This window comes from Phocoena sinus, chromosome 1 (genome assembly GCF_008692025.1).
Source record: "Phocoena sinus isolate mPhoSin1 chromosome 1, mPhoSin1.pri, whole genome shotgun sequence".
NCBI lineage: Eukaryota > Metazoa > Chordata > Mammalia > Artiodactyla > Phocoenidae > Phocoena > Phocoena sinus.
The window spans coordinates 110,374,319-110,399,114 of NC_045763.1; the positions used below are offsets into that span (position 1 = coordinate 110,374,319).

Genomic DNA, 24,796 nt, shown 5'->3' on the forward strand with positions numbered 1-24,796 from the left:
AGAGGGGCCAGAAGTGTGATGGAGGAGTTCCACTCTACAGGGGGCATGCCTGGTGGGTTGGGCATAATGGAGTATTTCAGAGCAGGAGAGACTCTGAGACTCATAGGTTCTCAAACAAATCAGGATTTCATGCTTTTCCTCTTTTCTTAACTCAAGTCCTACACTTTCTCTCCAGCTGGAATTATCCTCTGGTGGCGGGTAAGGGAGTCAAAAGAGCCCTGGACCCTCCCTATAGCCAGAGGCAGTAAATAGCCAAAAGTTGGAAGAAGCATATAAAAGTTGGAAGAAGCATATAAACCGGGTATGTAGCTTCAAGAAGACACCCGTGTCCCCTGCCCTGGCTCCCCCAGGAACTTTACTCTCCCCTCAAGTGCCTGACTGTCCCACTCTAATCTCCCTCTCAGTCTGACCAAATCTTCATGCAACTAATGATTTAGATTTTCCCCTCAGAATAAGGCAACCACAGTGCGCTGTCTACTTGCTAGCAAGGGAGAGGGGGAAGGTGTCATTAAAAGGAGGAAGTGTAGGGACCAAGCAGCATCTCTTTTACGTACTCCTTCTGCCTGAGCTCCTCTCGAAATCCAGACTTATAGAGACCCAAGGTGGAAGGACAGCCAGTGTCACCTCGCCCAGAGCTGGAGAGGAAAAAGAGCAGTGGGGGTTAGGAGAAAAGGCGAAGGAATGGTTAAAAACAGTTTTACCTTACAGAAGTGGGTGCTGTTCCAGGACCTAGAAGGGGGGTTCAACTCTGGCAATGCGATGGCGGAGGTGGGTACAGGGAGGGGCGCCGCCACAGTCCCAGCTGCCTTCCAGCTGTCAACGCCAGAGCTTATACAGGTTTACCCAGGTTTTACGAGCGGCGGTCCTGGCTGGATTGTGGCTACTTCCGGACTCACGCCCACGACCGGGGGGCACTGGAGGAGGGTGCAGGCAGACAGGGGTGCAGCCCAGGTGCTCCCAGGTCGCTCAGAGCGTCTTCGGGATTTCTGAGTCGCCGAGTCCAGGGCGTGCGCTCCAGGCCCTGTCTACAAGCTGGTTTTCAAAGGAAGTTTGTGGGTTTTCTTTTTCTTCTTTCTCTCTCTCTCTTTTTTCCCATCAGGACAAAGAAAAATCAGTCAAGGACAAGCTCCCCAAAGGAGGAGGAGCCTGCTCAGCACTGGAGGATTTCCATTAGGGCTTTCTGACCTGGTCAGCAGCTTGGTGATCAGCAGTGAGGGAGAGAAACAGGAGAGAAAAAACAACAGACCCTTTCTCTTCCCTCCGCCTGCCGCTGGAAGGGACGGAGCACTTGTGCCTCTCTGGTGAGAATAAGGAAGAGCAAGGGCCCTTGCTAAGTGGGGAGGAGCAGGGCTGGACAGCAGCAGCTTGTTGGATCTCTCGGGCATGGAAGTCCTTTGCCCTGGATCCAAAGAAGCAGAGCCAAAGAGCGTGATATTTCATATTTATTCATTTAAAGTGAAAAAATCCCGATCCTTTCCAAGTCCTTAATGAATCATTTTTTTAGTCTAGAAATGAAACCGGTTGGGCTGTGCCTGGGTAGTGCAGAAGAAGGTGTGGAAGAAGCCCCAGGCTCTGGGAAGAGTGCAGCAGGGAGAAAACCAGCTGAGCAAGCAGGAGATCCAATACCCCTGTGCTCTAGTCCTTGTTCCCACCACGGGCCACAGCTTCTCATCTGTCACCTCCTCTCAATTCCTAGCTTGGGGAGCAGGGAAAGCTGGTGTGAGGCTGGTGGTAGGAAATAAAGGGATGGATTAATAAAGAGGAGAACATCTTGATGATGAGAATACCTTTATTTGCAGTACTCTGCACTACCCTGGGCTGGAAGGTGGCAGTTAAAGGAGGTTGGAACCCTACTCTACGTTCTGAAGGGCCCTCCAAGCTCTACTTGGCTGCCGCAGGATGAAACTTCAAGCAACTCCGAAGGCTGAAAGAGCAGTTGGAACAATGAGGGAGGCAAGGAGCAAAGAACCCAGGTTACAACAGTCCAGGAAAAGAATGAGACATTTGCCGACGCTGTAGAAAAAAAACAGGCTACAGTAAAGAAGCAGCAGGAGTTGGCGAGAGACCGTAGGTATTAAGTAAAGAAGTAGCGGTCAAGGACTACTCTAATGTTTTTATAACATGTATAATCATGCAATTGGTGGCAGTTTGTCAGTTTGGTAAGGAAGAGAATTCGAGAGAGAGATGAGGAGCTGTTTTTGCCCAGTGTAATTTAAGATGTCAACCAGATGGGCGGTGTAATATATGGAAAGATGCTATACTTAGCCTGACTCAAGAGGGAAAGTTCAGATGCCACAAAGATAGGTTATGTGACACATATACACTGTGATCTCAGAAAATTCTCCTTCCCTCAATTCTTGGGGCCATTTTGGCGCTTCGAGACTACACTTCCCAGGACGCCCTGCACCACGCCCCATTTCGCGCCTCCGGCCCCCACTTTCGCTCCTCCCGTGAGTCCCTGGGCGCAGAACTCGGCCTCCGCCGCTGGGGGCGGGGCGACGTCGGACTCCCGGGGCCCTTGCTTACGCACTTCCTCCCGGGGTCGGGGCCGAGTCGCGGTGTGGTGGGTTTCGAGTCCCACCTCCCGACTCGTCGCAAGCCCCTGAACCCGGGCGGGGCTCATTCGCCAGTTAACCTCTCCGCGGCGAGGGGCAGTGGCACATCTTGAGCTTCACCATGGAGGACTATCTGCAGGGTTGTCGAGTTGCTCTGCAGGTAACGGACCCCTGTCTGTAATCGTAAGGAATGGATCCTGGGGTCCCGGAAGGACAAAGATGTGGGACCTGGGGAGCCCCGAGGGTCTATGTGGAGGGAACGCGGAATTGTGGGGTGGGAGCTTGGGATCTGATCAGGCTTGGGGCCTGAGGAGTGAGGAACGAGAACCTATCCCTTGAGAGTGGGAATGCTGCTCAGTCACCCCCACTCCTGAGCTGGGGGCTCCTGCCTTTGGGTCTGCCCGGAGAGCGAGGAGGCGGAATTGTGGGTCTGGGTCCTGCCGCTGAGCCGCTGCTCGCAGTTTCTGGGTCAGTTCCGTCAAAAGGATCGGAGCTGTGCCTGCCGCGAGGTGTGTTTGTTCCTTTCTCCCCGCCCCTCTTTCAGTTCTCCGCTCACGAGGCCTCCCGGGTCCACTGGCCTCCAGGTGAACCCCGCGGGTACGAGTGAAGCTGTGCCCACGCTTTGTTGCCTCTGAACGGCGGTTTCTGTCTGGCGGGCCTAATTCATTCTGAATTAAAAGTGGTGGTAGCCGACATGTCTGTTGACTACAACCTGCATTCCTTTGCCTCCAGTTTTCTTCATTGGCCTTAACACACACAAATTACATAAAAATCCGCGGCCTGGACTGGATAAGCACAAAGTGTGTTTGGCATCAAAACTATAAGCATGACTCCTGAATGCTTTGTGGCTTATTTTTGGTACTCCCTGAGCGAGTTGGAATCTCCCAGCCTTGCTGACTGGTCATGCAGCCTTAAGCCGCTATCCCCTGTTAGCAGCAAAAAGCTGGCCAGAGAGAGGCTCCAGGAGGCCACCTGGCCCCCCCCCCTACTTCAAGTTACACTGCCCCTTGGAGAAACCTAGACAGATGGTTGACTTGTTTCCTTTTTAAATATCTTAAACTCTACAAACTCCCCTGGGTGATAAGATTCTGGTCTTTAACAAATCCTGAAAGTCACTGAATTCCTCCTGGCAGACTCAGCTCCTGTGGTAAATGAATACCCTCACCTGAAGGAATAGGAGTGAAGTTCAATTTTAACACCAATTACACCAAATTTTCCTTGTGAAGTACAAATTTGGGGAAAGTTGTTTTAATGCATAAGGCAATTTGGGACCAATTCATTTTGGTTAACTCTGATTTCCACCACAGGGAACTCATTGGAGGACTAATATAGAGTCTTTGTGGCACATTCCAAGGGCCAAGAAGTTGGATTTTGTTTTCCCCCCGATAACCAAATGACCAGTCTGTTTTCCACCATTGGTAGAGTCCTTGAACCTGAAACCTCACCAGATAGCATTTCATTGCATGCATCTAGACTACAGCATCTGAGTATATCTTCCTCAGGAATATGAAGCTGAAAAATACTGGATTTTTTTCAGTATTACTGATATCCTGACCTTTGTCTGTCTGCATTCATCCCCCAAGGAGCAAGATCTATATCTTCCTTTTTCCAAACTTGTGAACTTGTGAAGGTGAGGTCATATCTTAGCGCTCTTATCACACAACCTGGCCGGGGCCAGGAGAAATGAGAAAATTAGACTCTAGCAATGTTAGTGGGTGAACTGGTGGCAGGACTTACAGGTGGACACCAACAATTTAGATTGCTTTTAATTATAGAAGTAGTAAATGTACATAGGGAAAACTGTTAATACAAAAAGGATATGAAATTAGAAAAAGAAAAAGATCCTTTTTCTTCTCCCTATCCAATTCCCCAGAGGCCACACTGTTGTTTCTTGTGTAAAGAAAGACATGATTTAGACAGAGACGCTATTAAGTTTGAGTGTTGCTATTAAACCACATATAACTTTTAGGAAATTGTGAATGCTTGCCTTTTACACGAGACAAACAGCTGATAACCCAGCCACCTCTCCTGCTGGTACCATATTTTCAGCATTTGATACCAGAGAAATTTTCTACAGTCTCTGCCACAATGATAGTAGGTTGTTCCATTTAAAAGAAATCCTGTTTGGGCTTCCCTGGTGGCGCAGTGGTTGAGAGTCCGCCTGCCAATGCAGGAGACATGGGTTCGTGACCCGGTCCAGGAAGATCCCACATGCCGAGGAGCAGCTGGGCCCATGAGCCATGGCCCCTGCCGCTGAGCCTCCTCCTCGTACCGCAAAGAAAAAAAAAAAAAGAAATCCTGTTTAAGTTAATGTCCTATTCATGGTGAGTCATCTTTCACTTTTAGTGGGGAAAAAAAAATCTTTGCTTCAGGGTGGGGCTGCATTCAAGTTTAGGTGTTCATCCAGAAGCTTTGGATAATCTGTGTTGTCTACACTTCTCAGGAATGAGGCAGGAATCAGGAGTGGCTGACTATCCTTAGAAATTTGCAGTCCTTGCATCAGTATCAGTCAGTCCCATTTTCCCTGCTGGGAAGGCTTCTCTATCTCAGGCTCCTTGTCTCCTTTTTTCATTTCTCCCTCATTAACTAATTTGTAGAGTAGGCATAAGACCATATGCAGCCTTGGAAGGGAAGTAGTTGACTTTGCCAGCCCTGAAACCCATCCCCTCTCCCCCACAACTCCATGTTGAGGCCGCAAAGAACATCAGGATACAGTCATTTCAGCTAGTGGGTTTTTGTTTTTTGGGTTGTTTTGTTTTGTTTTGGCTGCGTAGGGTCTTCTTTTTTTTTTTTTTTTTTTTTTTTGCGTAGGGTCTTTGTTGCTGCGTGCGGGCTTTCTCTAGTTGTGAGCGGGAGCTGTGCGGGCTTCTCATTGCAGTGGCTTCTCTTGTTGTGAAGCACGGGCTCTAGGTGCATAGGCTTCAGTAGTTGTGGCTCGCAGGCTCTAGAGCGCAGGCTCAGTAGTTGTGGCGCATGGGCTTAGTTGCTCCGCGGCATGTGGGACCTTGTTCGAGCCGGACCAGGGCTCGAACCCATGTCCCCTGCATTGGCAGGCGGCTTCTTAACCACTGCGCCACCAGGGAAGGCCTAGGTTTTTTTAAAGAAGAAAAAAAGTTTATATCTACTAGTGGCTCTCAGATTGTATTTCTTCCATTGGCAGCTCAGGTTTCCTCATGCTCTAAGTATAGCTATATTTGCCCTGAACTCTTCCTCTGATGGTTAGAAAACTGAGGCTTGTGCTTTCAGCCAGTGGGGGATGGGGTGGGGGATAAGAATTAACATGTTTTTCCTAAACAAAGAGGAGAATGGTACCTTGTAAGTTAGGCATCCATATACCCGACTTGCCCAGGACAGTCAGTTTATTGAGACATAATCATTAATTGCACCCCTTTTCATTCTCAAAAGTGTACTGGTTTGGGCTTCCCAGGTGGCGCAATGGTTGAGAGTCCGCCTGCCGATGCAGGGGACACGGGTTTGTGCCCCGGTCCGGGAAGATCCCACATGCTGCGGAGCAGCTAGGCCTGTGAACCATGGCCGCTGAGCCTGTGCTCCGCAACGCGAGAGGCCACAACAGTGAGAGGCCCGCTTACCACAAAAAGAAAAAAAAAAGTGTACTGGTTTGAACAACAAAGTATATAGTCACCTAACTTGTATGCTACGTTAAGGATTTGTGATACATGCCCATGAAAAGATAGCGAGTTCCTTAAGGTAGTAGTTAAGTTCTGTATGAGAATGCCAAGTGCCAGAAGCTGGAAGTGCAGGGGAAGGGACTGCTGTGGCCCAGGTGCAGGGAAGGCTTCACAGAGAGAAGGGGCTTGCGGTTGGGCTTGACGACAGCAAGGGCTAGAGAAAGGAGAAGACGGAAAGGAGCTCATCTGTACTACTTGAGAGTAGGCTCTTGTGTGCGATCTCATTTAATCCTCATAACAACTTCATGAAATTGGTTACAGTAGTCTCCTTATTTTTATATGAGGAAAAAGAGGCTTAGCGAGGCCAAAGTCCCACAAGAAACAGAGCTGAGATTCAGCTCCAGTCTGTGGTCTTTTCAAATGGCAGTTCTGCTGATTTCAGACAGAGAAGAACAAATAGTGCAAAGGACAGCGCTGGGAATGTGCACATCATGTATTGTGGGTGGCGAATGGACCAGTCATGGTGGGGTAGTGGTGGGTGCTGACAGGGGAAAGGAATGCCACCACCTCCCTTGGTTGTTCCTGTTCCAAGATTGGCTGAAAGTCCCAGAGTATTCCTTTTGTGTTAGCTCCTTTTGTTTGCTGTCTGAGCTTGACTGAGCACAAGGGGTTAGTCATTCACCTTCCTCTGGGGGTCATTTCTCCTCCCCTCAGAGCCGTGAAGTTGCATTTGGTCCCTACTTTCTGCTTTTCTGCTTAATCTTCTCTTGGTGCTGGGGATCTGACTGATCCTGATTCGGCTGCCACTTGGAATGAAACAGCACTAACATGAGTTTTGGAAAGATTCTCCGAGGGCCTCTTCAAGCCCAGCAATAGGCCTCTCCCCCTTGCTCTGCCTTTTCTCTGTTCCTCTTCCCTTTATTCTCCAGAGTCAGGGCCATATGGCCTCTCATGTTTGTATAGTTCCCTCTCTAGAGAACATGGTGCCCTCCCTTACTGCTTCACTGATCAAGTTATCTCAGCAGCCACTTATCTCAAGTGCTTTGTTGCCACTTTGGTCCACAGCCATCTGGGCAGTTCTTGGTATCCAGGAAACAGAGGGGCCTTCTCTGGTATCAGGAGGACGAATTGCAAGTCAGAGGAGTTAATATAGGCCTTGGGTCTTGGGTACAGAATTCTCATATTGTGTTGGCAAAGAGTTTAATATTGAAAAGAATCTTCCCACTCCCATGCTGTTCAGTATGAATGGGTCTTGGCTGCCACCCTCTTGAAATAGGCTTAGAGAAATGGGCACAGGGGAGAACCCAAGGGCAGACTTTCCCCAGAGGCCCTTTGCCCAAAACCTTGACAGATAACCTCTGTCTTTTGTCCTTCTCTCTAGGGATGGGAGTAGGAGATGGAGAAGAGGGTGGTTTAAAAATAAAAACCTTTCTAGTTACGAGATAGGACAATTTATGCCACCAGAAGTCTTCTAAAATTGTCCCTTTCTGGCTTTGGCTTTCTGGGCAAGTGAGGGGAGTGGGTAACAGCCAATACAAGGAAGATGATTCTAGGTTCTCTTTTTTCCTAAAGTTACATTACTTGATAAACTTCCTTGTTAGGTTTTATTCCTCTGAACACCTTTCCCACTTTTCTAAACTCTTCTATCTAGCAAATCTTCCCTGATTGAAGAAGCCAGAGTGGATTTTCACCTTTCTGGAACCCAGTAGTTCTCAACTGGGGGTGATTTTGCCCCGCAGGGAATATTTGGCAAAGTCTGGAGACATTTTTGATTGTCATGACTGGAGGGGCTGCTGGCATCTAGTGGGTGGAGTTTGGGGGATGCTGCCAAACACCCTGCAATGCACAGGACAGCAGCCCAGTGCTGAAATCAAGAAACTAGTGTGTTGCTTTTGTCTCATTCCTTCCTCTCTTTCAGAAGTAGGCTGAGATAGAAATTCAAAAGTAAACTGGTAAGATAGAATCCTTGTGCCTAAGCTGAGCCATGGACTGTATAGTCTCATTCCACCTGGCCAAATGCTTCTACTCGGAATGAAATAATAATTCTTACAGTGCCTACCCCTTGGGTTGTTTTGAGGATTAAATGATCAACTAATGCATGTAAAAATATTAGAACAGTACATGGGGGACTTCCCTGGTGGTGCAGTGGTTAAGAATCCGCCTGCCAATGCAGGGGACACGGGTTCAATCCCTGGTCTGGGAAGACCCCACATGCCGCAGAGCAGCAAAGCCGGTGCACCACAACTACTGAGCCTGCGTTCTAGAGCCCGTGAGCCACAACTACTGAGCCCGTGCGCCTAGAGCCCATGCTCCACAACAAGAGAAGCCACCACAATGAGAAGCCCAAGCACCACAATGAAGAGTAGCCCCCACTCGCCGCAACTAGAGGTAGCCCTCACACAGCAACAAAGACCCAACACAGCCAAAAAAAAAATTTTTAAATACATGGCACACTCAATAGATATTTTGAAACAAAACCCCTCTCTTTGCTATTGTGGGCACCTTTAGGTGTTTTTGTTGTTGTTGTTGTTGTTTTGTGGTATGTGGGCCTCTCACTGCTGTGGCCTCTCCCGTCATGGAGCACAGGCTCCGGACGCACAGGCCCAGCGGCCATGGCTCACGGGCCCAGCCACTCCGCAGCACGTGGGACCCTCCCGGACCATGGCACGAACCCCCATCCGCTGCATCAGCAGGCGGACTCTCAACCACTGCGCCACCAGGGAAGCCCAACACCTTTAGGTTTTAATGAATTTTATTTAAAATTCTGGTAGGGAGATGCAAGGGAACAAGATTAATAATAACGACAGATATGCCTCCCTCCTCAGAGTTATCAGCAGAAACTTTTCAAAGCTTAAAAATAAAAGTTCCAGGGCTTCCCTGGTGGCGCAGTGGTTGACAGTCCGCCTGCCGGTGCAGGGGACACGGGTTCGTGCCCCGGTCCGCGAGGATCCCACGTGCCGTGGGGCGGCTGGGCCCGTGAGCCATGGGCTTGCTGGGCCTGCGCGTCCGGAGCCTGTGCTCCGCAACGGGAGAGGCCACAGCAGTGAGACGCCCCGCATATCGAAAAAAAATAAAAATAAAAATAAATAAATAAAATAAAATAAAAAGTTCCAGCAGCAGCAGCAACTGTTCTTGCTTTAATCTGAACCTGCTGGGGAAAGTGTCTGTTTCTTGCGTGTGAGAGTGTTGTTTATATCTGGTTATGGTTGAAGCTCCTCTGGGTAGGGGGAGTTTTCATGGACTAGATATCTAAATAATGAACTAGATCTTATTTTTACCTTTATTTTCAAAGTCTGTTCACCTATTCTCGTGATTTAGAAATGCAAGGATTCTTTTTCCCTATTTTAAAAATGGGAAAAAAGTACAAACCAGGGTGATATGGTTTGAATACATCAGCTACCCCAGATGCTTTTACTTTTGACTTCTCCTCAAGTGCCCAGAGAAGCACAAGAATCAGAGAATGATTTTACTGCTGTCTGAAGTTAACCTTCAAGGAGACAGTGTAGTAGAGAGGAAGGAGCACGTTTTCCACTAACTATAGATATGTGTGGAATGCTTAAAGCTTAGCTAAAACACTTATGCCCTCTTAACTAATATCCTTATCCATGAACTGAGGACCCATAAGATTATATGACCTACCTCCTCTGTGAAGATCAGTGAGAGGATGTGTGTGCAGCCCCTACATGAGATAAGGTAACCAGAAATGGATGGAGATGCTTTTGTTAATTTCCCACTCTCCTGCCTCTCTAGGAGTCCCGACCCATACATGTTGTGCTGGGAAATGAAGCCTGTGACTTGGACTCCATGGTGTCAGCTCTCGCCCTGGCTTTTTATCTGGCAAAGGTGAGTACCTAGGAACAGAGTGCCTTAAAATGAAAAGATTTGGATTCAAGACCCAGCTCTGCTACTTAACAGCATTTAGCCTTGGGTAAGTCAGATCTCTTAACTTTGCTGAGTCTCCTGTCACCAACTATAAAATCTGAAATGATAATATTTTGCAGTGTTGCTGTGAGGATCAAATGAACAAATGTATTTTGAAGAATTTGTAAACTATAAAGCAGTATTCAAACAGTTAACTATTGAATTCCTTATGGGTATCAGTGATCTGTGTATGTTCCTCATGCCCATGTCAGCTCTGGAGGACTGATATTGCCTTCTCTCCAGCATCTAGAAGTAGGTCTTTTCCGTGAGTTGTCTTGTTGACCTTCATGCTATTGCCAAGAAGGAGAGAGGGGAAGGGTCATGCTTTTATTTTGATAAGACTGGGTAACTGCGGCTTTGAGGAAGGCAGTGACTTACCCAAGATCATGTCTCCCTTGGTCCCAATAGTCTTGTGACTGACTTTTCCTATCCTGTTACAGAACATAGCCATACCTTCTTTTCACTTTCCTCTCTAGACAACTGAGGCTGAAGAAGTCTTTGTGCCAGTTTTAAATATAAAACGTTCTGAGCTACCTCTACGAGGTGACAATGTCTTCTTCCTTCAGAAGACTCACATTCCAGAGTCCCTCTTGATTTTCCGGGATGAGATTGACCTCCATGCATTGCAGCAGGCTGGCCAGCTCACCCTCATCCTTGTTGACCATCATGTCTTACCCAAGTAAGTGGAAGAAAGTTAAGCTGATACTTACCATGTGCCATGGGCTGTGATGAGTAAGGTTTTTAAAGAGTAGAAGAAAGAATGTTTTCTCATAGGATCTCACAGGCTAAGCATAGTTGATGGGTGATATCAGATATAGAAAGACAATAAAAAAATATTGTCAGTTCTCTAGTTATACAAGTAATAAAAAGAAATAGAAACACGGAGAGTTCAAACTAAAGGATAACTCAGAAATATTGTAAATCTACCTTTGGTATCATTGTTTTAAGATATCATGGCAGATTTATTACAATAGAAACCTTTGAATAATGGTTACAACGGCATTTTTAACTTTAAAAAGTTAGCAACATCATTTCCTCCATAAAGCAATATTTCTTTAATGCTATTTAACAAACATACACACCTATAATAATCCCATCCCTAATTTAGGACTGGAAAAAAACTGCCAACAAAGCAATACGAGTACAAGACCTTCCCAAGTGTGTCTAGCTCCTGCTAATAGTAATATGAATATTTTTTCCTTAAGCACACTGGTTATAGCAGGACATTGACAGAGGACAGCCTAAGGGTACTAATCCATCTATCCACTCACTCATTAATAAACTTCTATTTAGAGGACGAAGGTGAGGTAGAATCTCTGTTCTCAAGAAGTTGTCAGTCAGAGGAGGGAACTAGGTAAACAGGTCATTGTAATGGGTGTTAGAGGTAAGTGGTGACCGTCACTCTAGGGGACAGTAGTTACATGAAGGATGGAGTGGTTAAATATGCAAGAGGGGAGTAGAGAGGAGTGTCAGGAAAGGTTTCCTAATGGAGTTGATCCTTGATCTCAGTCTTGAAAGACTAGGTATTTGCTTGGTGAATGAGGAGTTGAGGTAGTTAGCAAAACGCAGGCAGGTATGAAATAGCATGGTGAGTTGGGAGAACTGAGGTTTGTTTTGCATAACTGGAACATAAAATATGAGGGAGGAGTAGGACATAAAAAAGATAAGACTAGAGAGGTAGGCAGGGGCCAGATCATGGAGATCTTGTAGGCCTTGCCAAGGAGATTAGACTTTATTTTGAGCAGTGGGGAACTATTGTTAATTCTATTTATTCCAGATCCTAGCAGAACCAAATTTGCATTTTTCAAATGCTCTTTCAGGTAGTCTTATAGAGGACAGTTTCGGAGGGCACTGGAAGCAGGTGTTTGGTTAAGGAACTATTGGAGTAGTTCAGATGAGAGAGATTGAGGGCCAAGAATAAGGCAGTAGCAGAGGGTTGGAAAGGAGGGAATGGATGGGAATTGAGCCAGAAGCCACAGGTGACCTGCATGAAATTTGGATATTAAGTGAATTGAGGGAACAGGAGAGATTTAGATGTTGGGTGTCCAGGTGTCAATTGGAAAGACAACCCTAAAGGATATCAAATATGTGGGTGAGATACTGGTAGCAGATACTTCGTCAAATTCACCTATACGGTGTTTAAAGATGGCTTTAGTTATAATATTTAAGAGAAGAACTGAGAGGAGTGAGGCAGAGGTAGAAGTGATCAAAGGTCTAAGTGTCTGCCTATGATGTCTGTTTTCTTCATGAGTGAGGTGCAGCTGGAGTGCCCCTACCTATCTTTCTTTCTCTTTTCCCCCACACACCTCCCCCATTTCCCACACAGGAGTGACGCAGCCTTAGAGGAGGCAGTAGCAGAGGTGCTAGACCATCGGCCCATCGATCAGAAACACTGCCCTCGCTGCCATGTTTCAGTTGAGCTGGTGGGGTCCTGCGCTACCCTGGTGGCCGAGAGAATCCTGCAGGGGGCACCAGAGATCTTGGACAGGCAAACTGCAGCCCTTCTTCATGGTGAGGGTGGCTTGGGGGTTGGGACCTGATTAGTTCCTTTATTCCCATGCCAGAGAAGGGAAAGTGGAGAAGTCTAGACTCTTCCAGCCTGACCACACCCTCTCAAAGCCATTTAGTAGATATGAAGGCGGGGATTCTTTCAGGGGGCAATTAGGCATTAAAAAGGCTGTGGGATACTTTGTCCTTTGAAGGCCTGTGGAATACTTTGTTGGAGAAAGCAGAAAGGAAGCTCAGAACAACAGACCTAGAAGCTGCCTATTAGTAGCATTGCATAATGGAAAGAGGACTAGCCAAAGAAGCAGGAAATGAATTCTAATACCATTTCTGCCCAGGAAGTAGTTATATGACCTTGAGCAAATCTCTTAACCTTTTTTGTTCTTATTTTCTCCATTTGTTAAAAAAAAAAGAGAGAGAGAGAGAATTGGATTAGACTATCTCTTCTAACTGGAATTTGGCCTGTGGAAGAGAGATCATCTCTCTCTGACTAGGTTTCAAAATCTCTAAGAATTGAGATATTTACACTTCCTTTCTACCTTTTCCCCATTTCCCTGACTACATTTTAGTTTGGATTTGGGATGTCTTACTCAGGACATTGTCCTAGTTTGTTTTGTCTTCAGTGAGTTGCCGTACAGTCTCCTTTGGTATTGTGTCCATTTGGTTTGAGGGTTATGTGTGTTCTAGTTGTCAGGAATGGAGGGCCACAGGATTTGAGTTCTGCCATCCTCCTTCTCTGCAGGAGCAATCATCCTGGACTGTGTGAACATGGACCCTAAAATTGGAAAGGCAACCCTAAAGGACAACCAATATGTGGAGAATCTAGAGGCCCTCTTCCCAAATCTGCCCAAGAGAAATGATATCTTTGATTCTCTGCAAAAGGCAAAGTTTGATGTATCAGGTATGAAATGTTAAACTGGTGGACAAAAGCCTTGTTCATTATGTTCTTGAATACCGTCAAAACAATTTCAGAGCGTGCATAATGATTTAAGCTTTATACCAGAAAGAAGCTAGGTAGTGTGTGAGTCTGATCATGAATTAATCAGTCATTTACTGGATTGTTCTATCCTGGCTATTGGGTGGATGAGAAGGAATATATTAAGAGTGTCAGAGGTTTCTAGTCTAATTAGAGAATACAGACATATAAATAAAGTATGCTGAGGGAATACAGTCATCCTTTGGTGTCTGCAGGGAATTGGTTCCAGTATCCCCCACAGATACCAAAATCCTCGGATACTCAAGTCCCTTACGTAAAATGGCATAGTATAATGAATACAGTCGGCCCTCCTTATCCGCAAATGTGAAGCCCGTGGTACAGAGGGCCAACCCTACTGAATTATCAGAGTGAGATCTAGATAAATGGTTAGGGAAGCAGAAGAAACATTTAGGGTGAATATACAAAGGACAAAGGAAGAGAACAAAAAAACTTCCATGATTTGTTACCCAGCTACCGCCTGTTGACATTAAAAAAAAAGAAAGAGGGCTTCCCTGGTGGCGCAGTGGTTGAGAGTCCGCCTGCCGATACAGGGGACATGGGTTCGTGCCCCGGTCTGGGAAGATCCCACATGCCGCAGAGCCGCTGGGCCCATGAGCCACGGCCGCTGAGCCTGAGCGTCCAGAGCCTGTGCTCCACGACGGGAGAGGCCACAACAGTGAGAGGCCTGCATACCGCAAAAAAAAAAGAAAGAGAGGTCCCGCTTGTACTTTTAGAAAAGTAAAACAACACAGAATGGGGAAAATCAGGAGTAAAAGCCTCTCTTCTTCCATTTACCCTTCTCCCCAGAGTCCCTTGCTCTAAAGGTACCTATTGTGACCCAGTAATCGAAAGTAATTTTTTATTTAGAGTAAATTTCTATTGGGACTTCCCTGGTGGTTCAGTGGGTAAGACTCCGTGCTCCCAATGCAGGAGGCCCGGGTTCGATCCCTGGTCGGGGAACTAGATCCCACATGCATGCCACAATGAAGATCCTGCATGCCACAACTAAGACCCGGTGCAGCAAAAATAAATAAATATTATTTTAAGTGAATAAATAAATTTCTATTATATAATTACATCCTGAGTTACTAGCCCTGTTCATTGCCCCAAAGAAAGGCTGTGTTTTTCCTCTTCCTTGACCTGTCTTCACCTTCCTGGTCTTGGGACCCTGGGTTCTCTTGGTTGTCTTGTTTCACCCTTAGTCTCACATCCACTTTCTAGGACTGACCACAGAGCAGATGCTGAGAAAGGACCAGAAGACCATCTCCAGACAAGGCACCAAGGTGGCCATTAGTGCAATATATATGGATTTGGAGGTAAGAGCAAGATGTAGGTGTGGGTGGGAGAGGAAACCTTTAGTTTTGTATGTAACCTTGCCACTCACTCCTGGCTCACCTCCAAAATGTATCTTACCCCTCCTTTTCTCCATCTCTACTCCACAGTCCATCATCTCTCACTGCACTACTGTAATGGCCCCCATGCTGGTTTCCCTGCCTCCACTTTTGACCCCTGAAAACTGTTCTCCCCACAGCAGCCAGAGTGATCTCTTTAAGACATGTCAGATCCAGGGGAGTAACCTGGTGGTCTAGTGTTTAGGACTCAGCGCTTTCACTGCTGTGGTCTGGGTTCAGTCCCTGGTCGGGGAACTGAGATAAAAAAAAAAAGATATGTCAGATCCTATTGGCCCCCTCCCTTTACTGCCTTTTCATTGTACTTCTAATAAAATCTAAAGGCCTTACAGTGGTTTATAGGGCCCTCCTTTATCAGGCCTTTGTCCTTTTCTCTGACTTCTTCATTCCAGCCCCTTCTTCATTACACTCACAGTACTGTAGCCACCCCAGTTTTCTTTCTGCTTTTCAGAACCATTAAGTTTACTCTTAGCTCTCAACTCAGAGCCTTTGCACTCCTTTTGCAGAGCTGGCTCCTTCTTTTCATTCAGGACTTAGCTCAGGTGTCTTCTCTTTCAGGAGGTTTTTCCTGACCACCCTAACTAAAGTAATATCCTCCATGCTCAAAAATCTCTAAATATTACTTTTTTTTTTTTGTACATGCAGCTTGTGGGATCTTAGTTCCCTGACCAGGAATTGAACCTAGGCGCCCTGCAGTGGAAGTATGGAGTCCTAACCACTGGACTGCCAGGGAATTCCCATTTTGTTTTCTTCATAGCACGTAGCACACTGAAATAATCATGTTTCATGGTTTCCTTGTTTATTGTCTGTATTCCTCTGCTAGTTTATCAGCTCCACCAGAGCAGAGACCCTATTTCTTTTGTTTCTGCTGTATCTCCAGCACCTTTGACAATGCCTGGTGCATAGTGGATGCTCGATGAATTTTGTCGAATGGGTGAAGGAATATAACTCTGATAGTGGTATTTTAATACCTGGCTCCATATCTTATTGGTTTAAATCACTCATCTGATCTGAACATGTACTCTCATAGACTGCACAGCTTTCTCCTAAATAACATGTAAAAATTTTTACTAAATAATTAACTGAAACAGAATAGCATGGCCTCTTCCCTTGCTACTTATAACCTAGTTTTGTAACCAAACATAAGAACACAAAAGGCTTGCCAGAGTACCATAATCATAGTACAAATTGACACATTAGAAATGCTAAGGATAAAGAAAAGCCTGATCTAAAGCAGCTGGTGGTATTATTCATTGGAGGAAATACTGCGTGAGATTTTGGAGAAGAATATAGATAGATAGACAAAGAATGAAGAGCCAAGGACGGAGTTGTCATGTGTCTGTACTTATTTGTATGCGCCATTGTTCTGTTTTAGAATAAAAATATCCTCAAGGCAAAGACCTTGCTTGATTGATTGTAAGAGCAGGATAGCCTTGGACATACCAGGCACATTACGTACATTACTTTTTTTTTTTTTTTTTTTTTTTTTTTTGCATTACACGGGCCTCTCACTGTTGTGGCCTCTCCCGTTGCTCCGGACGTGCAGGCCCAGCGGCCATGGCTCACGGGCCCAGCTGCTCCGCGGCATGTGGGATCTTCCCGGACCGGGGCACGAACCCGTGTACCCTGCATCAGCAGGCGGACTCTCAACCACTGTGCCACCAGAGAAGCCCCATTATCATTTTTTAATTCTTAAAACAATCAAGTTTGGTAAATGATTTATCCTCATTTTACAGATGAGGAAACTTAAGTCCAGGGATCCTTGATCATATAGCTGATAGGTAACACAGCTGATTTTCAAACCAATTCTGTCTAAACCCAAAGCCTCATTCTGTGAGGCTCATAGAATGACCTCATAGAAAGGCTCATTCTCCTCATTCTATATATTGCCTTCCAGCACATAAACAGCACAGAGTAAACATTAGATACCTTTTTTATGGAGTACAAGTCCCAGGTTAACATGCAAAGAAACCCTTCATAAGCATCTTCTGTTGAGGGTGATAATGAGGATCCAGCGGCAGCCCTCATCCCTGTCCATTTCTTCTGTTTTAGGCCTTTCTGCAGAGGTCTGGCCTCATTGCAGATCTCCATGCCTTCTGCCAGGCTCACAGCTATGATGCCCTGGTCGCCATGACTATCTTTTTCAACACTTGCAATGAGCCGGTGCGGCAGTTGGCAGTTTTCTGTCCCCACACAGCACTCCGAGTGACGGTGAGTCCCTGTCCCTTCTCCAGCCTGAGGACCCTACAGAGTTCTGCCTGTACGCACTGTCCTATGCTATAAAGACCTCTCCTTCATTCTTGTATTTATCCAGAGGTCCTTGATCTGTTTCCAGAATCTCCACTACCCGCTTTTTTCCATTCTCTCTATGTGTGAATATCCTTAATCATACTCTTGTTGAGAAAGGGAGATTCCAAAGAGAATTGGAGACACAATTCCTGCTTAAAAGAAATTAAAATCAGGTTAAAAGGACGTGTTGTAAATCTGGAGTTAAAACTAGATTCTTGGTTTAAGCATTAATTCCTCACCCCTGAAAATCAATTCCTTTCTTTTTACCTTATTGCCTTGAAAATTGGAAACAGATGAGAAACCTTTTCTACTACTTAAGCAGTTTGTGCTAACTCTGTAGAGAAGTGGTCTAGGAGCAGGTTTGGTTTTTTTCCCTGATCTTCCATTTAGCCACCTTTCCCACCTCCTCCCTTTCTTTTCCTCTGCTGGTTACTGATAAGCCCAGGGAAGAATTTAAAAGTGGACTTAAGGCAGTCCAGGGATTCTTCGGATTTCTTAGCAGCGAGGACTGCTGAAGACTGGTCTGAATACAGCTGGATAATCTTTTTTGTGCATGAAAGGCATGTCTGCCCCTTCCCACCTCTCTTTGTCTTTATCTTCTCCTCCAGGAAGCAAATGTAATTTCATTCAGTGGAAAGTAGTTTGGCATTGTGGAAAGAACTACAGCCTATATAAAGGCAGATATATAGGCTTTTCTGTCCCAGATTTGCCACTTACTTGCTCTTTGACCAAAGGCAAGTCAGTTGACTTCTGATTCTGTAAATGTCATATTACCACCTGCTAATTAGTGTGATGTAATCATTAAACATAATATTATATGTAAGGTTCATTGCTGGGCACAATGCTCTCTTACTAATCATGTCATGAAGGAAAGGGTGCTTTGACCATACGAAGTACCTCTCCCCACCTTCCTAAATCTCCCCTTCTTCTCCCTGCCATGGTCCCTCTGGAACTCTGTAGGTATCTGATAACTCTACCATTGCCCAGGCTTCCTCTGTGCTGGAAAATGGTAGTCCTCTTTTCACGGTCTGCCCTACCATTTCCTCTCTTCCTCCTGTGTTAGAAATAGTATAATATAGTAATTTAGAACACCAGCTCTGATAACAGACCTGAGTTCAAGTATCAGCTTTGTTTCATTCAAACTTGACCTTTGGCGGCACATAGTAATCAAACTGACAACAATTAAAGACAAACTATTAAATGCAACAAGGGAAAAATGACAAATAACATACAAGGGAACTCCCGTAAGCTTAACAGCTGATTTCTCAGCAGAAACTCCACAAGCCACAGGGGAGTGGCACGATGTATTTAAAATGATGGAAGGGAAGAACCTACAACCAAGATTACTCTATCCGGCAAGGATCTCATTCAGATTTGATGGAGAAATCAAAAGCTTTACAGACAAGCAAAAGCTAAGAGAATTCAGCACCACCAAACCAGCTCTACAACAAATGCCAAAGGAATTTCTCTAAGTGGGGAACACAAGAGAAGAAAAGGACCTACAGAAACAAACCCAAAACAATTAAGAAAATGGTAATAGGAACATACATATAGATAATTACCTTAAATGTGAATGGATTAAATGCTCCAACCAAAAGACACAGGCTCGCTGAATTGATACAAAAACAAGACCCATATATATGCTGTCTACAAGAGACCCATTTCAGACCTAGGGACATATACAGACTGAAAGTGAGGGGATGGAAAAAAGATACTCCATGCAAATGGAAATCAAAGGAAAGCTGGAGTAGCAATACTCATATCAGATAAAATAGACTTTAAAATAAAGACTGTTACAAGAGACAAGGAAGGACACTACATAATGATCAAGGGATCAATCTAAGACGAAGATATAACAATTATAAATATATATGCACCCGACATAGGAGCACCTAAATACATAAGGCAAATGCTAACAGCTATAAAGAGAAAATCTACAGTAACACAATAATAGTGGGCGACTTTAACACCTTCCTTACACCAGTGGACAGATCATCCAGACAGAAAATTAATAAGGGGGCTTCCCTGGTGGCCCAGTGGTTGAGAGTCCGCCTGCCGATGCAGGGGACACGGGTTCGTGCCCCGGTCTGGGAAGATACCACATGCCACGGAGCGGCTGGGCCCGTGAGCCATGGCCGCTGAGCCTGCGCGTCCAGAGCCTCTGCTCCACAACGGGAGAGGCCACAACAGTGAGAGGCCCGCGTACAGCAAAAAAAAAAAAAAAAAGAAAGAAAATTAATAAGGAAACACAGCTTTAAATGACACAATAGACCAGATAGATTTAATTGATATTTATAGGACATTCCATCTGAAAACAGGAAGATTACACTTTCTTCTCAAGTGCACACAGAACATTCTCCAGGATAGATCACACCTTGGGTTACAAATCAAGCCTCGGTAAATTTAAGAAAATTGAAATCATATCAAGCATCTTTTCCGACCACAACACTATATGACATTAGAAATGTTACAGGGAAAAAAACATAAAAAACACAAACACATGGAGGCTTAACAATACGTTACTAAATAACCAAGAGATCACTGAAGAAATCAAGGAGGAAATCAAAAAATACCTAGAGACAAATGACAATGAAAACATGACGATCCAAAACCTGTGGGATGCAGCAAAAGCAGTTCTAAGAGGGAAGTTTATAGCAATACAATCCTACCTCAAGAAACAAGAAAAATCTCAAGTAAACAATCTAAACTTACACATAAAGGAGAGAAAGAAGAACAAACAAAACCCAAAGTTAGTAGAAGGAAAGAAAAAGATCAGAGCAGAAATAAATGAAATAGAAACAAAGAAAACAATAGCAAAGGTCAATAAAACTAAAAGCTGGTTCTTTGAGAAAATAAACAAAATTGATAAGCCTTTAGCCAGACTCATCAAGAAAAGAGGGAGAGGACTCAATAAAATTAGAAATGAGGGACTTCCCTGGTGGAGCAGTGGTTAAGAATCCACCTGCCATAAATGCCCATTGACAGATGAATGGATAAAGAAGATGTGGTACATATATACAATGGAATATTGCTCAGCCATAAAAAGGAATGAAATCGGGTCATTTGTAGAGACGTAGGTGCATCTGGAGACTGTCATACAGAGTGAAGTAAGTCAGAAAGAGAAAAACAAATATTGTATATTAACGCACATATGTGGAACCTAGAAAATGGTACAGATGAACTGGTTTGCAGAGCAGAAATTGAGACACAGAAGTAGAGAAAAAAACGTGTGGACACCAAGGGGGGAAAGCAGTGGGGGGTGGGAGTTGTGATGTGGTGAATTGGGAAATTGGGATCAACATGTATACACTGATGTGTATAAAATGGATGACTAATAAGAAAAAATAAGTAAATAAAAAAAGAATCCATCTGCCAGTGCAGGGTTTGATCCCTGCTCCGGGAAGATCCCACATGCCACAGAGCAGCTAAGCCCGTGCACCACAACTGCTGAGCCTGTGCTCTAGAGGCCACAAGCCACAACTACTGAACCCATGTGCCACAACTACTGAAGCCAACACGCCTAGAGCCTGTGCTCTGCCACAAGAGAAGCCACCACAATGAGAAGCCCGTGCACCACAACGAAGAGTAGCCCCCACGTGCCACATCTAGAGAAAGCCCACATGCAGCAATGAAGACCCAACGCAGCCAAAAGACAATATGGTACTGGCACAAAAACAAATATAGATCAATGGAACAGGATAGAAATCCCAGAGATAAACCTGAGCACTTACAGTCAACTAATCTATGACAAAGGGGGCACAGATATACAATGGAGAAAAGACAGTCTCTTCAATAAGTGGTGCTGGGAAAACTGGACAGCTACATGTAAAACAATGAAATTAGAACACTTCCTAGCACGATACACAAAAATAAACTCCAAATGTATTAAAGACCTGAATGTAAGACTGGACACTATAAAACTCTTAGAGTAAAACATAGGAAAAACACTCTTACACATAAATCACAGCAAGATCTTTTTTGACCCACCTCCTAGAGTAATGGAAATAAAAACAAAAATAAAGAAATAGGACCTAATGAAACTTAAAAGCTTTTGCACAGCAAAGGAAACTATAAACAAGATGAAAAGACAACCCTCAGAATGGGAGAAAATATTTGCAAACGAATCAATGGACAAAGGATTAATCTCCAAAATATATAAACAGCTCGTGCAGCTCAATATTAAAAAAAACAACCAACCCAATCCAAAAATGGGCAGAAGACCTAAATAGACATTTCTCCAAAGAAGACATACAGATGGCCAAGAGGCACATGAAAAGCTGCTCGACATCACTAATCGTTAGAGAAATGCAAATCAAAACTACAATGAGGTATCACCTCACACCGGTTAGAATGGGCATCATCAGAAAATCTACAAACAATAAATGCTGGAGAGGGTGTGGAGAAAAGGGAACCCTCCTACACTGTTGGTAGGAATGTAAATTGATACAGCCACTATGGAGAATAGTATGGAGGTTCCTTAAAAAACTAAAAACAGAATTACCATATGACCCAGCAATCCCACTACTGGGCATATACCCAGAGAAAAACATAATTCAAAAAGACACATGCACCCCAGTGTTCATTGCAGCACTATTTACAATAGCCAGGTCATGGAAGCAACCTAAATGTCCATCGACAGATGAATGGATACAGAAGATGTGATACATATATACAATGGAATATTACTCAGCCATAAAAAGGAACAAAACTGGGTCATTTGTAGAGACGTGGATGGACCTAGAGACTGTCATACAGAGTGAAGTAAGTCAGAAAGAGAAAAACGAATATCGTATGTTAACACATATATGTGTAATCTAGAAAAATGGTACAGATGAACTGGTTTGCAAGGCAGAAATAGAGACACAGATGTAGAGAACAAACGTATGGACACCAAGAGAGGACAGCAGGGGCGGGGTGGTGGTGGGATGAATTGGGAGATTGGGATTGACATATAGACACTAATATGTATAAAATAGATAATAAGAACCTGCTGTATAAAAAATAAATAAACTTTTAAAAAAACAGAAACAAAATAAACTTGACCTTCGGCAAGTTACCTAATCTAAGCCTCAGTTTCCCTACCTGTAAATGAGGGTAACAGTAATACCAACCTGTAAGGTAGTTGTGAGGATTAAATGAGGAAATTAATATTTGAAAATGGCCAGACATGGCGCGATGCTTGGCATACTTCCCACCCCAACTTGATCTATTTATTCTTTCTGCCTGTATTCTTCTTCCTGACCTCAATATTAGTAGATGCTTGTCCCAATCTCAGCTAAGGATAGAGTTCAAGTTTTTGAGCACAGGAATACCCTTGCAAATAACAATATTCGAGGAGGTGGGAGTCCCAGGTTCTGGTTCAGACTCTACCATCATCTACATTCAAGGCACATAATCTCTCTGGGCTTTGTTTACTTATGAATAAAATGGAATATATCATCTCAAGTGTTTCTTCTGTTTCTAAAATACTGTGTGTATTAGTTGATGTGCCTCTGTTGCAAGCAATAAAACAACCCTAGATGACTTAATTTTAAAAATATATTTTTTTATCCTCTATAAGAGAAGTCTCTCAGAAGTCTCAGCTTTTTGCTTCACCACCTTATATACCACCTCCCCATCTTGTCTCCTTTTTAGGTCTGTGGAGTCTGGAACGCTCCCACGCTCCGTCCCTGAAGCTGACCCCTGCCCCAAGCATCCACCCTAACCTCCAAAACCTATCTTCAAGGCAACACCCAGGTCTCTCGAAAGAAACTTCTGCCTCTGCTCCAGGAAGCCCTGTCAGCATATTTGACTCCACGAACATCCCTTCAGGACAGCCTGAGACAGAGGGTGTGTCCAGGGAGCAGGTAGACAAGGAATTGGACAGGGCAGGTAACTCCCTGATTCCTGGACTGAGTCAAGATGAGGAGGACGCCTCCACTGCCCCCCACACCCATGAACAGCCTGGTGGACGAGTGCCCTCTGGATCAGGGGCTGCCGAAATTCTCAGCCGAGGTCATCTTTGAGAATGTAGTCAGATCTCACTGTCAGAATCTACCACTGCCTCCCGGTCCAAGAAATGACTGTTGGGAGGGGAGGGGGAAGTGAAAGAGGTTGCTTGAACCACCCTGAATGCATGTTTTGAGATGTTCAGCAATTTTGTCTTCAGTGTTCCAGGATCTGGTATACTGTTCTCATAAACCTAGAAGGAGAAAGAAGTAAAAGAAAGCTGAGCTGGCATTCTCCCTTTTCCCCACAATCTCTACCAATCAAACAAATTTTATTATTTAATTTAACTCCTTAAATCTGCACTGACTCTCCTCTATTTCATTTGCCAGGGTCATGATGTGATAACATACACAGTTCCAGCAGAGTGGCACAGAAAGAATGTGTACCCCAAAAGTGCCCTAAGTCAGGCTTTTTAACAGAACCAGTATTTCTTATGGAACCAAACATTCATTGTCTCCAGTGTTCATTTATTCTCTTATTAATTCAAGTATTTATTGAACACAATACCTACTTTTAGCTTCTTCCAGTTTTTAGCCTTTAGTTGATTTTCACCTCCATCACTCCTCTTTCTGCCCCCAATTAGGTGATGGTGTCTCATTCCCAGTTTGCTGAATTTCTACTCTGAGCTTATTGTGACTGTTTCGGGATAGTTTGGGAGCAGATTGGAGGCAATTATCTTCTGTCCTGATCAGCTGGCCTGACTCTCAGTTTCTTTGGATCCCTCTGACTCAGAGCCACAGGGACCCTGAAGAGACCCAGAAGACCCCCCTGGTTCTTGAGAGTTCAGGAGACACCTGGGAAAGCCTTAAGACCTCATGGGCACTCTTCACAAAAGACAGTAGAACTACAATGAGACCCCTGGCTCTGTCGATTTCTTATCCATCTGATTTTCTCCTTGGGCATAGTAGAAGGAAACACGGAGTTCATACCAACTGCCATCAACTGTGTGTCTTTTGTCCAGACACTCACTCCTCTAGATCTCATTTCCCCGTCTGCAAAACTGATGTTTCCTGGTTTCTGTGATCTGCCTGTTGCCACAACCGTCCTTTTCTTGCCTCTGCTTCTCTGGTTTTTTGTTTGTTTCTTTTCCCTGGGAGTGCTCAGGGTCACTGAATTGTCTGTTTATTTGTGATTGTACCAAGGTACTCAGCCTCATGTAGCATGTACAGGGGTATGATTCATACCATAGTGACCCAGCAAAGAGCTCCCTTCCACTGACTTGTTCTGCATGTGTAGAGTCTCCCTTTTCTCTTCAGACCAACCTGTTCCCCCTTTTCCTACCCCACAGCTCTGCTCCCTGTAAGTTTTCAGCAGTTTCGCTGAACAGTGGGGTATGTGATGGTTTTGGCATGATGTCTTCATATGAGGGAAACTGACTTCACTTTGAGGGGATGTTTGTAGCCATTGGAAGGTAAAATAGTGGCATGATTACTGAACCAAAGGAATTTATGTTTTGTAACTTGGGTACTTTGATTTTGCATTTTGTTAAAGTATTAAATACTTTTTTCCTGTTTGGGGCCTTAT

General features: G+C 44.7%; 2 protein-coding genes across 6 annotated transcripts in view; one reads left to right on the plus strand and one right to left on the minus strand.

Annotated features, from left to right (window-relative positions):
* Positions 1-1,295, minus strand: part of MINDY1 (MINDY lysine 48 deubiquitinase 1) — a 9,173-nt gene extending 7,878 nt beyond the window's left edge. For 2 of the 5 annotated variants that reach the window (XR_004349320.1, XM_032627785.1), the window contains exon 1: positions 702-1,264. The gene's annotated coding sequence lies outside the window, so the exon portion shown is untranslated. Of the gene's footprint in view, positions 1-554 lie in introns of all 5 variants that reach the window. The other 3 variants (XM_032627699.1, XM_032627869.1, XM_032627614.1) reach the window with 3 other exon arrangements.
* Positions 1,169-24,784, plus strand: PRUNE1 (prune exopolyphosphatase 1). The gene is given in 13 exon segments (XM_032650787.1): positions 1,169-1,301; positions 1,800-2,715; positions 9,935-10,027; positions 10,582-10,784; positions 12,432-12,616; positions 13,353-13,511; positions 14,808-14,902; positions 17,048-17,255; positions 22,919-22,995; positions 22,997-23,069; positions 23,072-23,196; positions 23,198-23,288; positions 23,291-24,784. Coding segments are annotated over 12 exon segments (1,404 nt in total). The 5' UTR covers positions 1,169-1,301; positions 1,800-2,676; the 3' UTR covers positions 23,347-24,784.
* Positions 24,785-24,796: the final 12 nt, after the last annotated feature.